This window comes from Gadus macrocephalus, chromosome 4, assembly GCF_031168955.1.
Source record: "Gadus macrocephalus chromosome 4, ASM3116895v1".
NCBI classification, from domain to species: Eukaryota; Metazoa; Chordata; class Actinopteri; order Gadiformes; family Gadidae; genus Gadus; species Gadus macrocephalus.
In genome coordinates, this window is record NC_082385.1 from 26212091 (window position 1) to 26228007 (window position 15917).

Sequence of the window (15917 nt, forward strand, 5' to 3'; positions counted from 1 at the left end):
ATGTTAAGGGCCAATAATGCTTACCATCATACGTTAGTTACCATGTCTGTGGACACATTTGTATGCAGTCACATATAATATACAAATATAAAAAAACAAATGTTCCTATTGACTTATGATGGTGTAGCCATGCATGTTGTTTTATAGTGTTTCCCATACATAGACCATTGTGTGGCGCGGCGCCACAGAATCAACATCGAGCGCCACGAATTGAATTGTCTTTTTTATTTTTTATTTTTTTTATAAAAAAAAGTTTTTCTCAATAACGCGATTTTGAAATCTAAAAATCGTTCCGTCCATTCATCTCTGCATAGCACTCGTTCGCCCTGTCATTCACACACACACACACACACACGGAGCGAGAGCGACGATGCTAACACATGAACCCACCGATGTCACCCGTCGCTTAGCAACCGGACACGCTGGGGTTGATAAGTTACCGGACTACTGTAACTACTACGGAGTGATAATATCAAAGACGTGAATCAGGCAATAAATCCAATTTCCTTGACAGCGGTAATGTTCGGTGTGCATTAAAGTACAGACGGAGTGGACCAATTGCGAACTACTGCAGCTGCTCCAAGTTAAACCCCAAACTAATCGGAAGTATTTATAGCGGACTACACCACCTATTCTATTCCGCATAGAATTGTATTCCGAACCGATTGAGTCGTATATATATGATACTTTTCTATTCCGATTGAGCTGTTCTTCCACATCTATGCGAATCAGATGTGTCCGCATGTAAACGCGGAGTTACATGCACACTCACTGACGGCCACTGCGCCGCCACCCCCCCCCCCGCCCCCCCGCGCACCACACATTGGTCCTTGGTCTGTGGGAAATATGTCAATTGGTTTTTTATTGAAAATACTTTGTGTAGATGAATTATCCCCAAACTTGTCATCATAACACCTTTGAAATAAACATGACTTAATATGGCAGATACCTGTGTATTGTTTATCATATGCGGTAAGAGTGTAACATTTTCAACTCAGTTCCTTGGTAGCACCTAATTACAGTAAAAATCACTTCTGATGGAGAAAATGATGTGTATGAAAAACACTTTTCTTATCTATTGTTACTATTATATTGTTTAAAATGTACGCATATATTAAGAAAATATATAGCGTATAAAAAGTGGCTGGTAAAAAAGATGGGTGGCTGATGGACAAAAAAGTTAATTTCCATCCCTGGGCCAGGTGCTCGACGCAGGGGAGATCCAGGCCTACGACGCGCCCTACACCCTCCTGCAAGACCCTGAGGGCATCTTCTATAAGATGGTGCAGCAGACCGGCCAGCAGGAGGCAAAGGACCTCTTAGCCTCCGCGAAGCAGGTGAGTCCTGCTGCTCCTCATTGAGACTTAATCTCAAGACACCTGCAAGTGAGTTTGGATTAATTCATTCATTTATATTAGGGGTTCTGTGTTTAAATTATTGCAATCAGTTGATTTTACTTTATAAAATACATAATTTTATCCACACTTAATGCCATGATTTGCCACACCGTCTTTCCTAGCACACTGAGCCTGGAGTAGAACAGGAAATAAGCTCCCCTATGTACTGAATCGAGAATCAATTTTTAATCTAGAATCGGTTCGATTAGAATTGTTACCCAAGAATCCAAATCAAATGGTGACAAAAATTAAGATTCATACCCACAATGAGTGCTGAAAAAAGATTTTCCATATCCTACCAAATTTGCATGGTACGAGTTACAGCGCATTACGACATGTGATACAGACAATGCAATGGACAACATTCAAGTGTGTGTAAAAAGCACTGAAAGTGTCTGAGCCTGATCTAAAATATTGTACAAGGTCCACTAAGAGGTTCAAAACTGACAAAAATAACTGCAGAGTTCAGTGCTCTGATGGGGGTTTGGTCACAAATATTGATACGGCAACAGAACGCTGCATTTTGAGTAGAATCCCGGGATTAGTTCCTTTACAAGAACGCAAAATTAACGTTTCAAAATCCCTCCCCCTCTTGCTCACAGACCTACGAGAACAGGAGTCACCCCAGCAACAAACACAGCAGTGCCACCAACGGCAACCTGGTGTTCCACGAGACGGCCATGTAAAAAACACTCACCCTTCCCCTGGCTTCATGCCAGAATTTCAGTGCCTAACTCTAAATAAAGGTATTTGTTTACTTCATCTAGTTATTGTTTCACAAAATGGCATCAGGAGCATTTACATACTTTACAATCATATTAGCGCCTTCTCGTGTGCTATAGTCTATAGAGTTGCAGCAATTGTGTCCATAAACTGAACCAAGCGAATCTCGCTGTATATCATGAATGATATTTCTGTTAATTGTAAACCAAATATTGTTATATTTTAACATTATTTTTAATATATTGCTGAGTTCTTTGAATGATGATATTTTAATGTTTGCTGAAAAATAAACAAATCTCTGACTAAGACACTGTTTGCCTCATCTTTAATATGTCTTCTACTCATGCATGAGGCCTGTGTAGGACCAGTAAGACGTCACAATGCTTCATGGGGAATCCCTGCTGTGTAGAACGAACCAAATCGAATCTATCTAGCACGGATTGGGATCAGAAGGAACGGTTTACAGATTTACAGATTTTTCCTAAGTACTCAGTAAAACCTCCACTATTACCCATCAACTCAACTAAGTACTGTGTATTAACTGTAACTGTTTTAGGTTGGTAATAACTCAAATATGATTGTGTACTTCCTAGGAATTTATGCAACCAATTCTTAGAAACACCTATCAATTCAAGTTACACTTGTAGTTATCCAAGGTTTATGTTGGTAAAAGCACCAGTTCAATGATGTACTATCTAGAAGATAATGGAGGTGGGGGTAAGTCACTCATGTGCAAGTCACAAGCAAGTCTCAAGTCATAACCTTCAAGTCTCTTGCAAGTCCCAAGTCACTGTGGTGAGAATCAAGCAAGTCACAAGTCAAGTCATTGCTCAGGTCAAGCAAGTCACAAGAGTTTTATTTCAACATTAACAAGAACAATGTATTAACATTAACAATAACTTTGAAAATGTTTTTTTGATCATTACCTCAAACCTATAAACAGAATCAAGTAGAACCTCTAGGTGGCTGTATACAAGAACAGTTCAAGTCAATCACTCCATCTCACTACATGTTGTAGAATATTATTTGCAACACATGGCATCAGACATGGAAAAAAATGAATATTTCAAAAGTAATATCACATACACATACTGTAGGAAGGGGAAATAGTAATACACAAGCCTGAAAGCTGGTAGCAATCTTGCTGCCTCGCAGCAAACATCGACTTAAAATGCATTGCATTTGCAAAAAAAAAATTGTTGAGTTGTGAATGATGGGGTCACATTATCACCCCACCATGGCTGAACACACGGTCAACAGGTGAATTTGATGCAGGGACTGCCATAACTCTTACCTCCACCTTGAACAAAGAGGGGAGGGTGCGCCCGTTCATGGCCCAAAACTGAAGGCAGCTCTGTCCATCACAAATGTCCAGGTAGTGGTTCAACTGAATTTGGGGACTGGAACTTGAACCCTCTTAATTTTTTTGCGGTATGCTGAGAACAGTCCAGTCTGATGCTCTGGCTCTGACGGAGTAATTCTACTTGAAAATCACTTGAAATCCTTATCATAACCCACTTACAGCCACTGAGTTAGAAGTAGCCTACTGACATGAAAATTAAACAATTCAATCATCTGTGGAACGGGCAGGGCTCAAAAAACTCCAGCCAATGATTTGCAGAACCACCAAGTGGCATTGGACAGTAAGTACGTCAATCAAATGGTCGTACTGCACTCCCCCTCCCCCGCTCCCCGCGAGTGACCCCTTCGTGCACGCGCATGTACTCAAAGCTTGTGACCCAGAGCAAGCTTCTGTTTGTTGTTATCCTGCGGTAGCAACTGGAGCTAGCTAACTAGCTAATCCACATTTGGACCTAGCACTAGAAGACAACCCTAAACTCCAACTTAGCTAGCCTGGCTCACTCTCGCGCATCTGTGTTCGCGCTCGTGCGTGATGCGCGTCCAACTTGGAATGGGTGCAGTCAGAGTCAGCGTTAAAGGAGAGGGGGTAGGACCATTTGAGTTGTGTGTTTTCAAAATCTGCTGGCATATCGCAAATCCCATATCCAACCTTTAATCTAACATTAAAAAAGTCATTTCGAGTAATCTGTCTCAAGTCTAAGTCAAGTCTCAAGTCATGAAGACTAAGGCCGAATCTCGATTCTTCCCCTTGCCCCTTTTGCTTTGTCTTTGTCTTTGTCTTAACCAAGACAAAGACAAAGACAAAGCAAAAGGGGCAAGGGGAAGAATCGAGATTCGGCCCAAGTGAGCTCTCAAATCATCTTAAAAATAAGGGGTACATAGCACTCAATCTTATCCCTTAATCTTGATCAAATTGGGTATTGAGACACCACTAGCTCTCACATGAACGCGCAACTTCAAGGGTAAGGGGGAAGATAAGGGGTAAGGGGAAGTATTGAGATTGGGCCTTAGTCAAAGTCAAGTCGAGTCTTTTATCAGTGTTAGTCAAGCAAGTCTCAAGTCCTCAAATTTGCGACTCGAGTCTGACTCGAGTCAAGTCATGTGACTCGAGTCCCCCATGTCTGGAAGTTAGCATAGTACATCCCAATATATATATTTTTTTTACATAATTATAATTAATAGCTACACCCATTTAGAAAGGGCTTATTAGATTTACCTTAGAAACTATGGAATTACTTACCTGGTAACAACCTCAGCAGAAACAGTTTTCCTCTAGGGTCATGGTACATCTTAAATACTGGGTACGAAGCCGTTTGTTTCCATGGTGTTAACACGTTATTACCATATAATTGTAATCGATACATTCCAGTCCATGCAGTAAACTGGAACTTGTACCATGTACGTTCTGCAACGTTACCAAGTAAAACATGACAATTTACCAAGTAAGTAAGCTGAAACTGTACTGTAAAAGGAAGCCTTGTTTGTTTCCATGGTATTACCAGGTTCTTACCATATAATTTGCAATAGATTATTCCCTTTTCCATGCAATAAACATAAACTTGTACCATGTATGTTCTGCAACATTACTAAGTAAAACATGACAATTTACCCAGCAAGTAAGCTGAAACAGTACTGTAAACTGAAGCATTGTTTGTTTCCATGGTATTACCAGGTTCTTACCATATAATTTGCAATAGATTATTCCCTTTTCCATGAAATCAACACAAATTTGTACCATGTATGTTCTGCAACGTTACTAAGTAAAACATGACAATTTACCAAGTAAGTAAGCTGAAACTGTACTGTAAAAGGAAGCCTCATTTGTTTCCATGGTAATACCAGGTTCTTAACATATAATTTGTAATAGATTATTCCCTTTTCCATTCAATCAACACAAACTTGTACCATGTATGTTCTGTAACGTTACTAAGTAAAACATGACAATTTACCCAGTAAGTAAGCTGAAACTGTACTGTAAAAGGAAGCCTTTTACAGTACAGTAAAAGGGACATTTAATTGCATCCCGTTTAACAATGAAGCAATATATTAGCAACAACCAACAGTAGAGTAAATGTACGTAAGACAGAGGTTAGTTTCTAGTCCCCATTTTTTGTTGGATGGAGGTGTACATTTGTGGCTTAAGGTGTGCAGACACAGCTGGCCTGTGGCCACGTCTTTGAAGTCAGGGGTCAAAAGGTCAAAAGGAGCCGGCACCACGCCGCTTATGAGATAACAAAAAGTGAATGTGTATTTCTCTCATTACTTTTTGTCATTATTAAAGAGAGGTTGGCATGTTGGATGGCTAGGGTGTAGATCTGAGAAGTGTGTGTGTGTGTGTGTGTGTGTGTGTGTGTGTGTGTGTGTGTGTGTGTGTGTGTGTGTGTGTGTGTGTGTCCACGGCCCAACCCCGCCCATCCTCTGGTGTTTAATAGTTCTGACTGAGTTTTCATAAAGATTATACAATACATACTGTAGGTATAACGCGCTATTTTATGTTGAAATGCGACGTAATCCAGTGTTCACGAAAACGTACACTGTCAACGTCTGCTTTTGGCGACTGGGTTGGCTCTCAGATATACGTGTTTCTAACAAGATGATATCATTGTTACATCAAGTTACATAAAGTAACGGTTTAATAACACAACCGCAGAAAACATGTGAGCTGCTAGTTTAGCGAAAGCAGCGTCCCTAGCAACCTGACGTTGTTGAAACATGCGAACGAGCCGATAAAATAGTCCTAATAACTATAAAACTAAAGATCAGACACAATCACTGACTGAAGATTATGCAAGTATAAGTATATTTCTCGCTAGAAATGTCATTAGAAACACGTTGAATGGTGTATCCGTCCTAAAATATTGCATTTCCCATTCAGATAATAAAGATTAATATAGGCTACGTAACAATTTCACCAAATGCTGGGAGAACTTCTCGCTTCTTGGTGCTATTCCTTCATTCATTTAGATGAGCGGAAGAAAGCGTCTACTCCTCACGCTTTTGTCAGGCAAAGCGTGACGCTGAACACGTCTTGCAATGTGGATCAACGTATCTATTACACGCTTTGGCTTGATACCGGGTCTCTCTCTCTCTCTCTCTCTCTCTCTCTCTCTCTCTCTCTCTCTCTCTCTCTCTCTCTCTCTCTCTCTCTCTCTCTCTCTCTCTCTCTCTCTCTCTCTCTCTCTCTCTCTCTCTCTCTCTCTCTCTCTCTCTCTCTCTCTCTCAACCTCTCAAAATTAATGGTTTGACATTCCGTTCTGTGGAAGACGAAAAAGGTGCAACCGTGCTCTTGGACACGATTCAATAGATTAACGGTTGTGCGCATGGGCACGCAATCGCATGGTATAGGTGATTTATATATATATATTGTAATTTCACGGATCCCTGTGAGACCAGGTCGACTCGCCCATTGAAACGGGAATCCGTGTGTGTGCCACGGAATATCAGTGTAATTTACTTGCATTGGAGTATATTCCGTGCCGTGTGTGCCACCAATATCAGTGTCATTTACTTGCAACTTGGTCTCACGGGAATCCGTGAAATGACCACGGACGCCTAACTCGAAATCCGTGGCCACATCACGGAAACACGCCGATTTCCGTGATGTGGCCACGGAATTTTCTCCAATGCAAGTAAATGACACTGTTATTCCGTGGCTCACACACGGATCCCCATTTCAACGAGCGAGTCGACCACGGCCGCTTAACTCAAAGTCCGTGGTAGTCTCACGGAATCACTTAAATTGTCCGTGATTTGGCCACGGAATTTGCTCCAATGCAAGTAAATGACACTGTTATTCCGTGGCTCACACACGGATCCCCGTTTCAACGAGCGAGTCGACTACAGGCGCTTAACTCAAATTCCGTGGTGGTCTCACGGAAGCACTTAAATTGTCTGTGATGTGGCCAAGGAATTTGCTCCAATGCAAGTAAATGACACTGTTATTCCGTGGCTAACACACGGATCCCCGTTTCAACGAGCGAGTCGACCATGGGCGCTGAACTCAAAGTCTGTGGTGGTCTCACGGAATCACTTAAATTGTCCGTGATGTGGCCACGGAATTTGCTCCAATGCAAGTTGATGACACTGATATTCCGTGGCACACACCAACCCGGTATCACGCCAAGGTGTGAAATAGGTACGTTGGTCCACATCGCAAGGCGTGTTCAGAGTCACGCTTTGCCTGACCAAAGCGTGACCCTGAACACGCTTTCTTCTCCATTCCAAATGAATGGAGGAATAGCAGTAGCGGTTCCTGGCCGAGCTCACCAGGGAGGCAAACATGAACGCGCATTCATGAACGCGTGCAGTGCACCCGCACATGCATGTCTTTTCTACACAACTTAAAAAAAAACATACTCGCGTGACGCGTCGTTTGGAGGCGTCGAAGGATAATAACTAAAATAAACTAGACACTTAACAGTGTATCAGCAGAGTACAATGCTTCTAAACTTTTAATTAAACGTGCAGACAAAGTTCAACTTCATAAAGTTAAGTTCATTCATGGTGCGAGCGTGCTGCTTAAATGTAATGCATGGCATGGCAGCCTACAGGGTCAACGACACGTATCTTCCCATCACATAAATAAAATATTGTTTATTTTGTTAGAAAACCAAAACAGTAAACTAACATTTAATGGGACAGCCATCCCTGAACAACCAAGACAGAGTAAACGATATGCATACAACAGTGTAGATTATATTAATTTCTCCTCCGGATTGTACTTTCTTAAAGAGCCCATGCCATTAAAATCACATTTTTCCTATTGTTTGTTAAATAACATAGGTCTGAATAAGTTTGTGAGCTGTGGTAAGTTTGAAATCTATGCAGTTTGTCTGCTGAATGCAATAGGCAATGAAAGGAAAAAGGCAGAAGAAATGAGCCGATCTGGATAAGGTGACACTGTGACGTAGCGTTGTCAAACTATTATTCATGGCCCTGCCCACTTGGTTGGTTCGTAACCACCCACAAGAATTCTGAAGGAGTCGTGATTGAGCTAGTGCTCAATGCTAATACGTGTATGGTAGTTGCTTAGATCGTAGTAACAGGCTAGTTACAGAATTTTGAATGCAATGGCAGAACGACATCGAAGTACATGAACTGCGACATGCTGCCTGCTGCCGGTTGCCGCGAGGCACCACCGCCGCGAAGCACCACCGCCCGGCAGCGGGCAGCCGGGCGGTGGTGCCTCGCGCCGGCAGCAGGCAGCGTGCGGTTCTGTCTACTACAGATTGATGTGGAAGTGGAAGAACCAGAGACGTCGGAGAACCCGACGAAGTCCTTTGTGATTCATTATATCGTCTGGACGTGCACACAGCTTTTGTCCGTGATAATATGTATTATTTGATATAGATATCTATGTATTATATGATATTATTTAGATGTAGAGCTCCAGGACTGTAACGCAAGTGTTGTACACTTCCTTGTTATTTGGATAACCGTTCTGCTGTTGGTGTGATGGCGCATAACACGTCGGACTCTCGTCTCTGGTATTTCTACAACGAGACTCGTAGTGGGGGTTATCTCAGCCATGGTTGAGAATGAATTGGGGGAAAGGAACTTTGGCTTTGACTCCCTGAAGTAGGCATGAACCACGACATGGAGGAGAAAGGGATTGTTGACCGCGGTCGTCTCCCGCCGGAGCCTCGCTGCCGATGGACCACCGCCTCGGCTTCAGGAGGCGGTGATTAGCGCTGACCGCTGCCGAGGCGGCGGGAAGCAGGGCTCAAGCGGGATACATTCGCGGCCAACAATCCCCTTCTCCTCCATGTCGTGGTTCATGTACTTCAGGGAGTTCAAGCTGTGTGCACCTCTCCAGACGATATAATGAATCACAAAGGACTTCGTCGGGTTCTCCGACGTCTCTGGTTCTTCCACTTCCACATCAATCTGAAGAAGACGCGGTCGTTAGAGATTCATAATAGCCTATCGTCTGGAGGCTCACACAGCTTTTGGCCATGATAATATATATTATATATTATATGATATAGATATCTATGCATAATATGGGTTTCTAAGAGCCATTGCGATACATCCACCGTAAACAGAGCGCATGGTACCGTGGCTACAAGCTAATCAGGGCCAGGTGATAATATATATTATATATTATATGATATAGATATCTATGCATTATATGGGTTTCTAAGAGCCATTGCGATACATCCACCGTAAACAGAGCGCATGGTACTGTGGCTACAAGCTGCTCAGGGCCACACCCCCACCCCCCTCCTTGACCTGCCTTGACACGCCCACCGTAACCAGAGCGCATGGTGGTACTGTGGCTACAAGCTGCTCAGGGCCACACCTCCACCCCCCTCCTTGACCTGCCTTGACACGCCCACCGAAACAGCGCGTTTGGGGGAAGCTCAATGTGCGACTGGTTCGGAGTGGCTGTAACTCTGCACCACGGCTGAATTTCAAACCCAGTCGCCAAGAAAAAACGTCAGTGGTGTACGTTTCCATGAACACTGGATACGTAGCATTTCAACGTAAAAAATAGCGTGTTATACCTACAATATCCACGTGTGCCGCTGTGGAGGCGGGTTTCGGGGTTTGGGTTTCACGGCTTTCGCGGCAAATTGTGGACACGATTGTTTAGGGGGGGGGGTGGGAGACTGTTGATGACCGGGGAGGGGGGGGGGGGGGGGTGGAGAGACACGTTTGTTGAGGGGGGGACGACGACAAACGATTGTAGGGGGGGGGGGACACGTTAGTTGAAGGGGGGGGGGGGGGGGGGGGGGGACACGTTTGTTGAGGGGGGGGGGGAGACACGTTTGTAGGGGGGGGCGCGCTCGACAACGAGAGTTGGTTTTTATTGAACGCTCGACAACGAGAGTTGGTTTTTATTGAACGAGACTTCAACACGGAACAGCTGCGCGAAACGATGGTCACGTCACTCTCGGTGACGGTGTCGACAATAATGAACACACGAACAATGTTAATAGAACAACACACAACCACATAACATCCCGAACCCATTAACCCCACTTAATCCTAACAACAAAACAAGTTAACAAAAGCCCCATTTGTCAACTGAGAACCCCAATTCCCAGAATCCCCCGCGGCTCCGGAACACGGCGTAGCTTATATTAATCTTTATTATCTGAATGGGAAATGCAATATTTTAGGACAGATACACCATTAAACGCGTTTCTAATGACATTTCTAGCGAGAAATGTACATTTTCCTTACATAATCTTCAGTCAGTGAATGTGTATGATCTTTATTAATCTTTATTATCTGAATGGGAAATGCAATATTTTAGGACCGATTCACCGTTAAACGTGTTGCTAATAACATTTCTAGCGAGAAATATACTTTTTAATTGCATAATCTTCAGTCAGTGATTGTGTCTGATCTTTAGTTTTATAGTTATTAGGAGTTGATCGGCTCGCTCGCATGTTTCAACGACGTCAGGTTGCTTTCGCTAAACTAGCAGCTCACGTGCTTCCTGCGTTTGTGTTATTAAACTGTTACTTTATGTAACTTTTAATGATATCATCTTGTTAGAAACACGTATATCTGAGAGCCAACCCAGTCGCCAAAATCATACCTACGTTGACAGTGTACGTTTCGTGAACACTGGATTACGTCGCATTTCAACATAAAATAGCGTGTTATACACACACACACACGCACGCACATGCACAGACACACACACACAAGCACACACACGCACGCACAGACACACAGACACACACACACACACACACAGACAGACACACACACACACACACACACACACACACACACACACGCACAGACGCACACACGCACACGGTGCATTTCGCTGCTAAAACAACAACAAAAAAATATTCCCTCAAATATTATTACTTTCAAAACGTTGGCCAAAATGGCCAATAATATCTTTTTTTTTTGGGATGCTTCTAGGACATTTTGGGTGGATTTTGAACGGTATGTGGGGGGCACGTTTTTTGCAGGACCTGGCAACCCTGCGCTGTTGCCCGAGATCTGGATCCACCCCGGCGTGGTGCCGTCTCCTTTTGACCTTTTGACCCCAGACTACTGGGGGAATAGCTGAATCAATTCATTAGTCAATCAGAAGCATGTAAATATCTTTCCGGTGGCGTAAGAGGACGAACAAGGTGTCCTTCAACATCTACGCTTCCAGGCGATTGCAACGGTGCCACACATGAGCATATTCGAACATGTTTAATGGTAGTAATTAGCTGTCGAAATTGGAGGCCTTAATCAATACTGAGCAGCTATTGATTTGCTTCCCGATAAAGATTTGTCACAAATGACATGTTATTTAGCATCTACACGTTGAGCTGAGTCCAATGACACCAAGAACGACACTCTAGCTAATGGTAACATGTATTTTACATGGTACACCTAGGTCTAGGACATGATCTCGGTGTAGCAAGAGGCCGAGCTTGATCTCATTGGACTCAGCTTAACGTGTAGATGCTAATTAACATGTAATTTGTCAAAAATCTCCATCGGGAAGCAAATCTATAGCTGGTCATTATTGATAAAGGCCTCCAAAATCGACAGCTAATTACTACCCCGAAACATATTCAAATATGATCATGTGTGGCACTGTTGCAATCGTCTCGAAACGTTGATGTCAAAGGACACCTTGTTTGCTCTGTTGCACCACCGGGAAGATATTTTCATACTTCTAATGGATTGATTCATATTTTTAGGTTCTCGGAGTGAGACTTTAAGTGGCTGCAGCAGAAGTGTTGAGACGAAAGATGATATCAAGAGATTTATAGAATATTCCCATTCACATTATGATTCTTCGTCGTAACATCCGACCAAACATCCTTTACATTCACAGAGCGAAGATTATGAAAGTCCAGGCTCAGCAAGTGCTCCATCTCGTTGCACCTGCACCCAGCGGCTCGCTTGCAAGATTTTGGCCTGAAGTTCTTCCCAGACCAACACCCTAGCCATCCAACATGCATATCTGAGAATCAGGCCTCTCTTTAATAATGACAAAAAGTTATGAGAGAAATACACATTCACTTTTTGTTATCTCATAAGCGGCGTGGTGCCGGCTCCTTTTGACCTTTTGACCCCCGACTTCAAAAACGTGGCCACAGGCCAGCTGTGTCTACACACCTTTAGCCACAAATGTACACCTCCATCCCACAAAAAATGGGGACTAGAAACTAACCTCTGTCTTATGTACATTTACTGTACTGTTGGAGGTCACGCCCCTTTGCCGACCTTTTCAAGATAGCTAGGGATGCTAAAATGTTTACACACATTTCCCGGGGCCCCGTGTACGACATATCCGAGATTTGGAGTTCTAGCCCTTAGAGATAAAAAAGTTTTCCCAAATGGAGTGTCATTTGGACAAAGCCCCTCAGAAGTGTAGCCTGCAAGACCTAATGGTTCAGAATGTGGTGGAAAAACAGTTTTTGAGATAGGAAGGTCCTACCGCCCTGAAATTTTAATACCTTATTCTAGGGCCTAACTGGGACCTCCGCACCGAAACTTGGCCCGGTCGGACCCCGAGGGCAGGAAGGGGGGGCCCTTCCTGCCCGAGACTTGGCGCGGTCAGACCCCAAGGGCAGGCCCCCCCTTCCTGCCCTCGGGGTCCGACCGGGCCAAGTTTCGGTGCGGGGGTCCCAGTTAGGCCCTAGAATATGGTATTCAAATTTCAGGGCGGTAGGACCTTCCTATCTCAAAAACTTTTTTTCCACCACATTCTGAACCATTAGGTCTCGCAGGCAACACTTCTGAAGGGGCTTTGTCCAAATGACAGTCCATTTGGGAAAACTTTTTTTCTCTATGGGCTAGAACTACAAATCTTGCATATGTCGTTCTCGGGGCCCCGGGAAATGTGTGTCAACATTTTAGCATCCCTAGCTATCTCGAAAAGGCTGGAAAAGGGGCGTGACCTCCAACGGTACAGTCAATGTACATAAGACAGAGGTTAGTTTCTAGGCCCCATTTTTTGCGGGATGGAGGTGTACATTTGTGGCTTAATGTGTGTAGACACCGCTGGCCTGTGGCCACGTCTTTGAAGTCTGGGGTCAAAAGGTCAAAAGGAGCCGGCACCACGCCGCTTATGAGATAACAAAAAGTGAATCTGTATTTCTCTCATTACATTTTGTCATTATTGAAGAGAGGCCTGATTCTCAGATATGCATGTTGGACTGTTAGGGTATAGGTCTGGGAAGAACTTCAGGCCAAAATCTTGCAAGCGAGCCGCTGGGTGCAGGTGCAACGAGATGGAGCACTTGCTGAGCCTGGACTTTCATAATCTTCGCTCTGTGAATGTAAAGGATGTTTGGTCGGATATTACGACGAAGAATCATAATGTGAATGGGAATATTCTATAAATCTCTTGATATCATCTTTCGTCTCAACACTTCTGCTGCAGCCACTTAAAGTCTCACTCCGAGAACCTTAAAATATGAATCAATCCATTAGAAGTATGAAAATATCTTCCCGGTGGTGCAGCAGAGCAAACAAGGTGTCCTTTGACATCTACGTTTCGAGACGATTGCAACAGTGCCACACATGATCATATTTGAATATGTTTCGGGGTAGTAATTAGCTGTCGATTTTGGAGGCCTTTATCAATAATGACCAGCTATAGATTTGCTTCCCGATGGAGATTTTTGACAAATTACATGTTAATTAGCATCTACATGTTAAGCTGAGTCCAATGAGATCAAGCTCGGCCTCTTGCTACACCGACATCATGTCCTAGACCTAGGTGTACCATGTAAAATACATGTTACCATTAGCTAGAGTGTCGTTCTTGGTGTCATTGGACTCAGCTCAACGTGTAGATGCTAAATAACATGTCATTTGTGACAAATCTTTATCGGGATGCAAATCAATAGCTGCTCAGTATTGATTAAGGCCTCCAATTTCGACAGCTAATTACTACCATTAAACATGTTCGAATATGCTCATGTGTGGCACCGTTGCAATTGCCTGGAAGCGTAGATGTTGAAGGATACCTTGTTTGTCCTCTTACGCCACCGGAAAGATATTTACATGCTTCTGATTGACTAATGAATTGATTCAGCTATTCCCCCAGAAGTCTGGGGTCAAAAGGTCAAAAGGAGACGGCACCACGCCGGGGTGGATCCAGATCTCGGGCAACAGCGCAGGGTTGCCAGGTCCTGCAAAAAACGTGCCCCCCACATACCGTTCAAAATCCACCCAAAATGTCCTAGAAGCATCCCAAAAAAAATGATATTATTGGCCATTTTGGCCAACGTTTTGAAAGTAATAATATTTGAGGGAATATTTTTTTGTTGTGGTTTTAGCAGCGAAATGCACCGTGTGTGTGTGTGTGTGTGTGTGTGTGTGTGTGTGTGTGTGTGTGTGTGTGTGTGTGTGTGTGTGTGTGTGTGTGTGTGTGTGTGTGTGTGTGTGTGCGTGTGTGTGTATAACACGCTATTTTATGTTGAAATGCGACGTAATCCAGTGTTCACGAAACGTAAACTGTCAACGTAGGTATGATTTTGGCGACTGGGTTGGCTCTCAGATATACGTGTTTCTAACAAGATGATATCATTAAAAGTTACATAAAGTAACAGTTTAATAACACAAACGCAGGAAGCACGTGAGCTGCTAGTTTAGCGAAAGCAACCTGACGTCGTTGAAACATGCGAGCGAGCCGATCAACTCCTAATAACTATAAAACTAAAGATCAGACACAATCACTGACTGAAGATTATGCAATTAAAAAGTATATTTCTCGCTAGAAATGTTATTAGAAACACGTTTAACGGTGAATCGGTCCTAAAATATTGCATTTCCCATTCAGATAATAAAGATTAATAAAGATCATACACATTCACTGACTGAAGATTATGTAAGGAAAATGTACATTTCTCGCTAGAAATGTCATTAGAAACGCGTTTAATGGTGTATCTGTCCTAAAATATTGCATTTCCCATTCAGATAATAAAGATTAATATAAGCTACGCCGTGTTCCGGAGCCGCGGGGGATTCTGGGAATTGGGGTTCTCAGTTGACAAATGGGGCTTTTGTTAACTTGTTTTGTTGTTAGGATTAAGTGGGGTTAATGGGTTCGGGATGTTATGTGGTTGTGTGTTGTTCTATTAACATTGTTCGTGTGTTCATTATTGTCGACACCGTCACCGAGAGTGACGTGACCATCGTTTCGCGCAGCTGTTCCGTGTTGAAGTCTCGTTCAATAAAAATCAACTCTCATTGTCGAGCGTTCAATAAAAACCAACTCTCGTTGTCGAGCGTGCCCCCCCCCCCCCCCCTACAAACGTGCCTCCCCCCCCCCCCTTCAACTAACGTGTCCCCCCCCCCCTACAATCGTGTGTCGTTGTCCCCCCTCAACAAACGTGTCTCTCCCTCCCCCCCCCCCCTCCCCGGTCATCAACAGTCTCCCCCCCCCCCCCCCCCTAAACAATCGTGTCCACAATTTGCCGCGAAAGCCGTGAAACCCAAACCCCGAAACCCGCA

At 43.6% G+C, this 15917-nt stretch overlaps 1 protein-coding gene across 1 annotated transcript in view; it reads left to right on the forward strand.

Moving 5' to 3' along the window:
- Positions 1-2417, forward strand: part of LOC132456434 (ATP-binding cassette sub-family C member 4-like) — a 38624-nt gene extending 36207 nt beyond the window's left edge. Inside the window, exons 29-30 of the mRNA XM_060050783.1 lie at positions 1203-1337; positions 2000-2417. Of these exons, the coding sequence (XP_059906766.1) occupies positions 1203-1337; positions 2000-2083 (219 nt within the window). The 3' untranslated portion in view covers positions 2084-2417. The remainder of the gene's footprint in view (positions 1-1202; positions 1338-1999) is intronic.
- The last annotated feature ends 13500 nt before the right edge of the window (positions 2418-15917 follow it).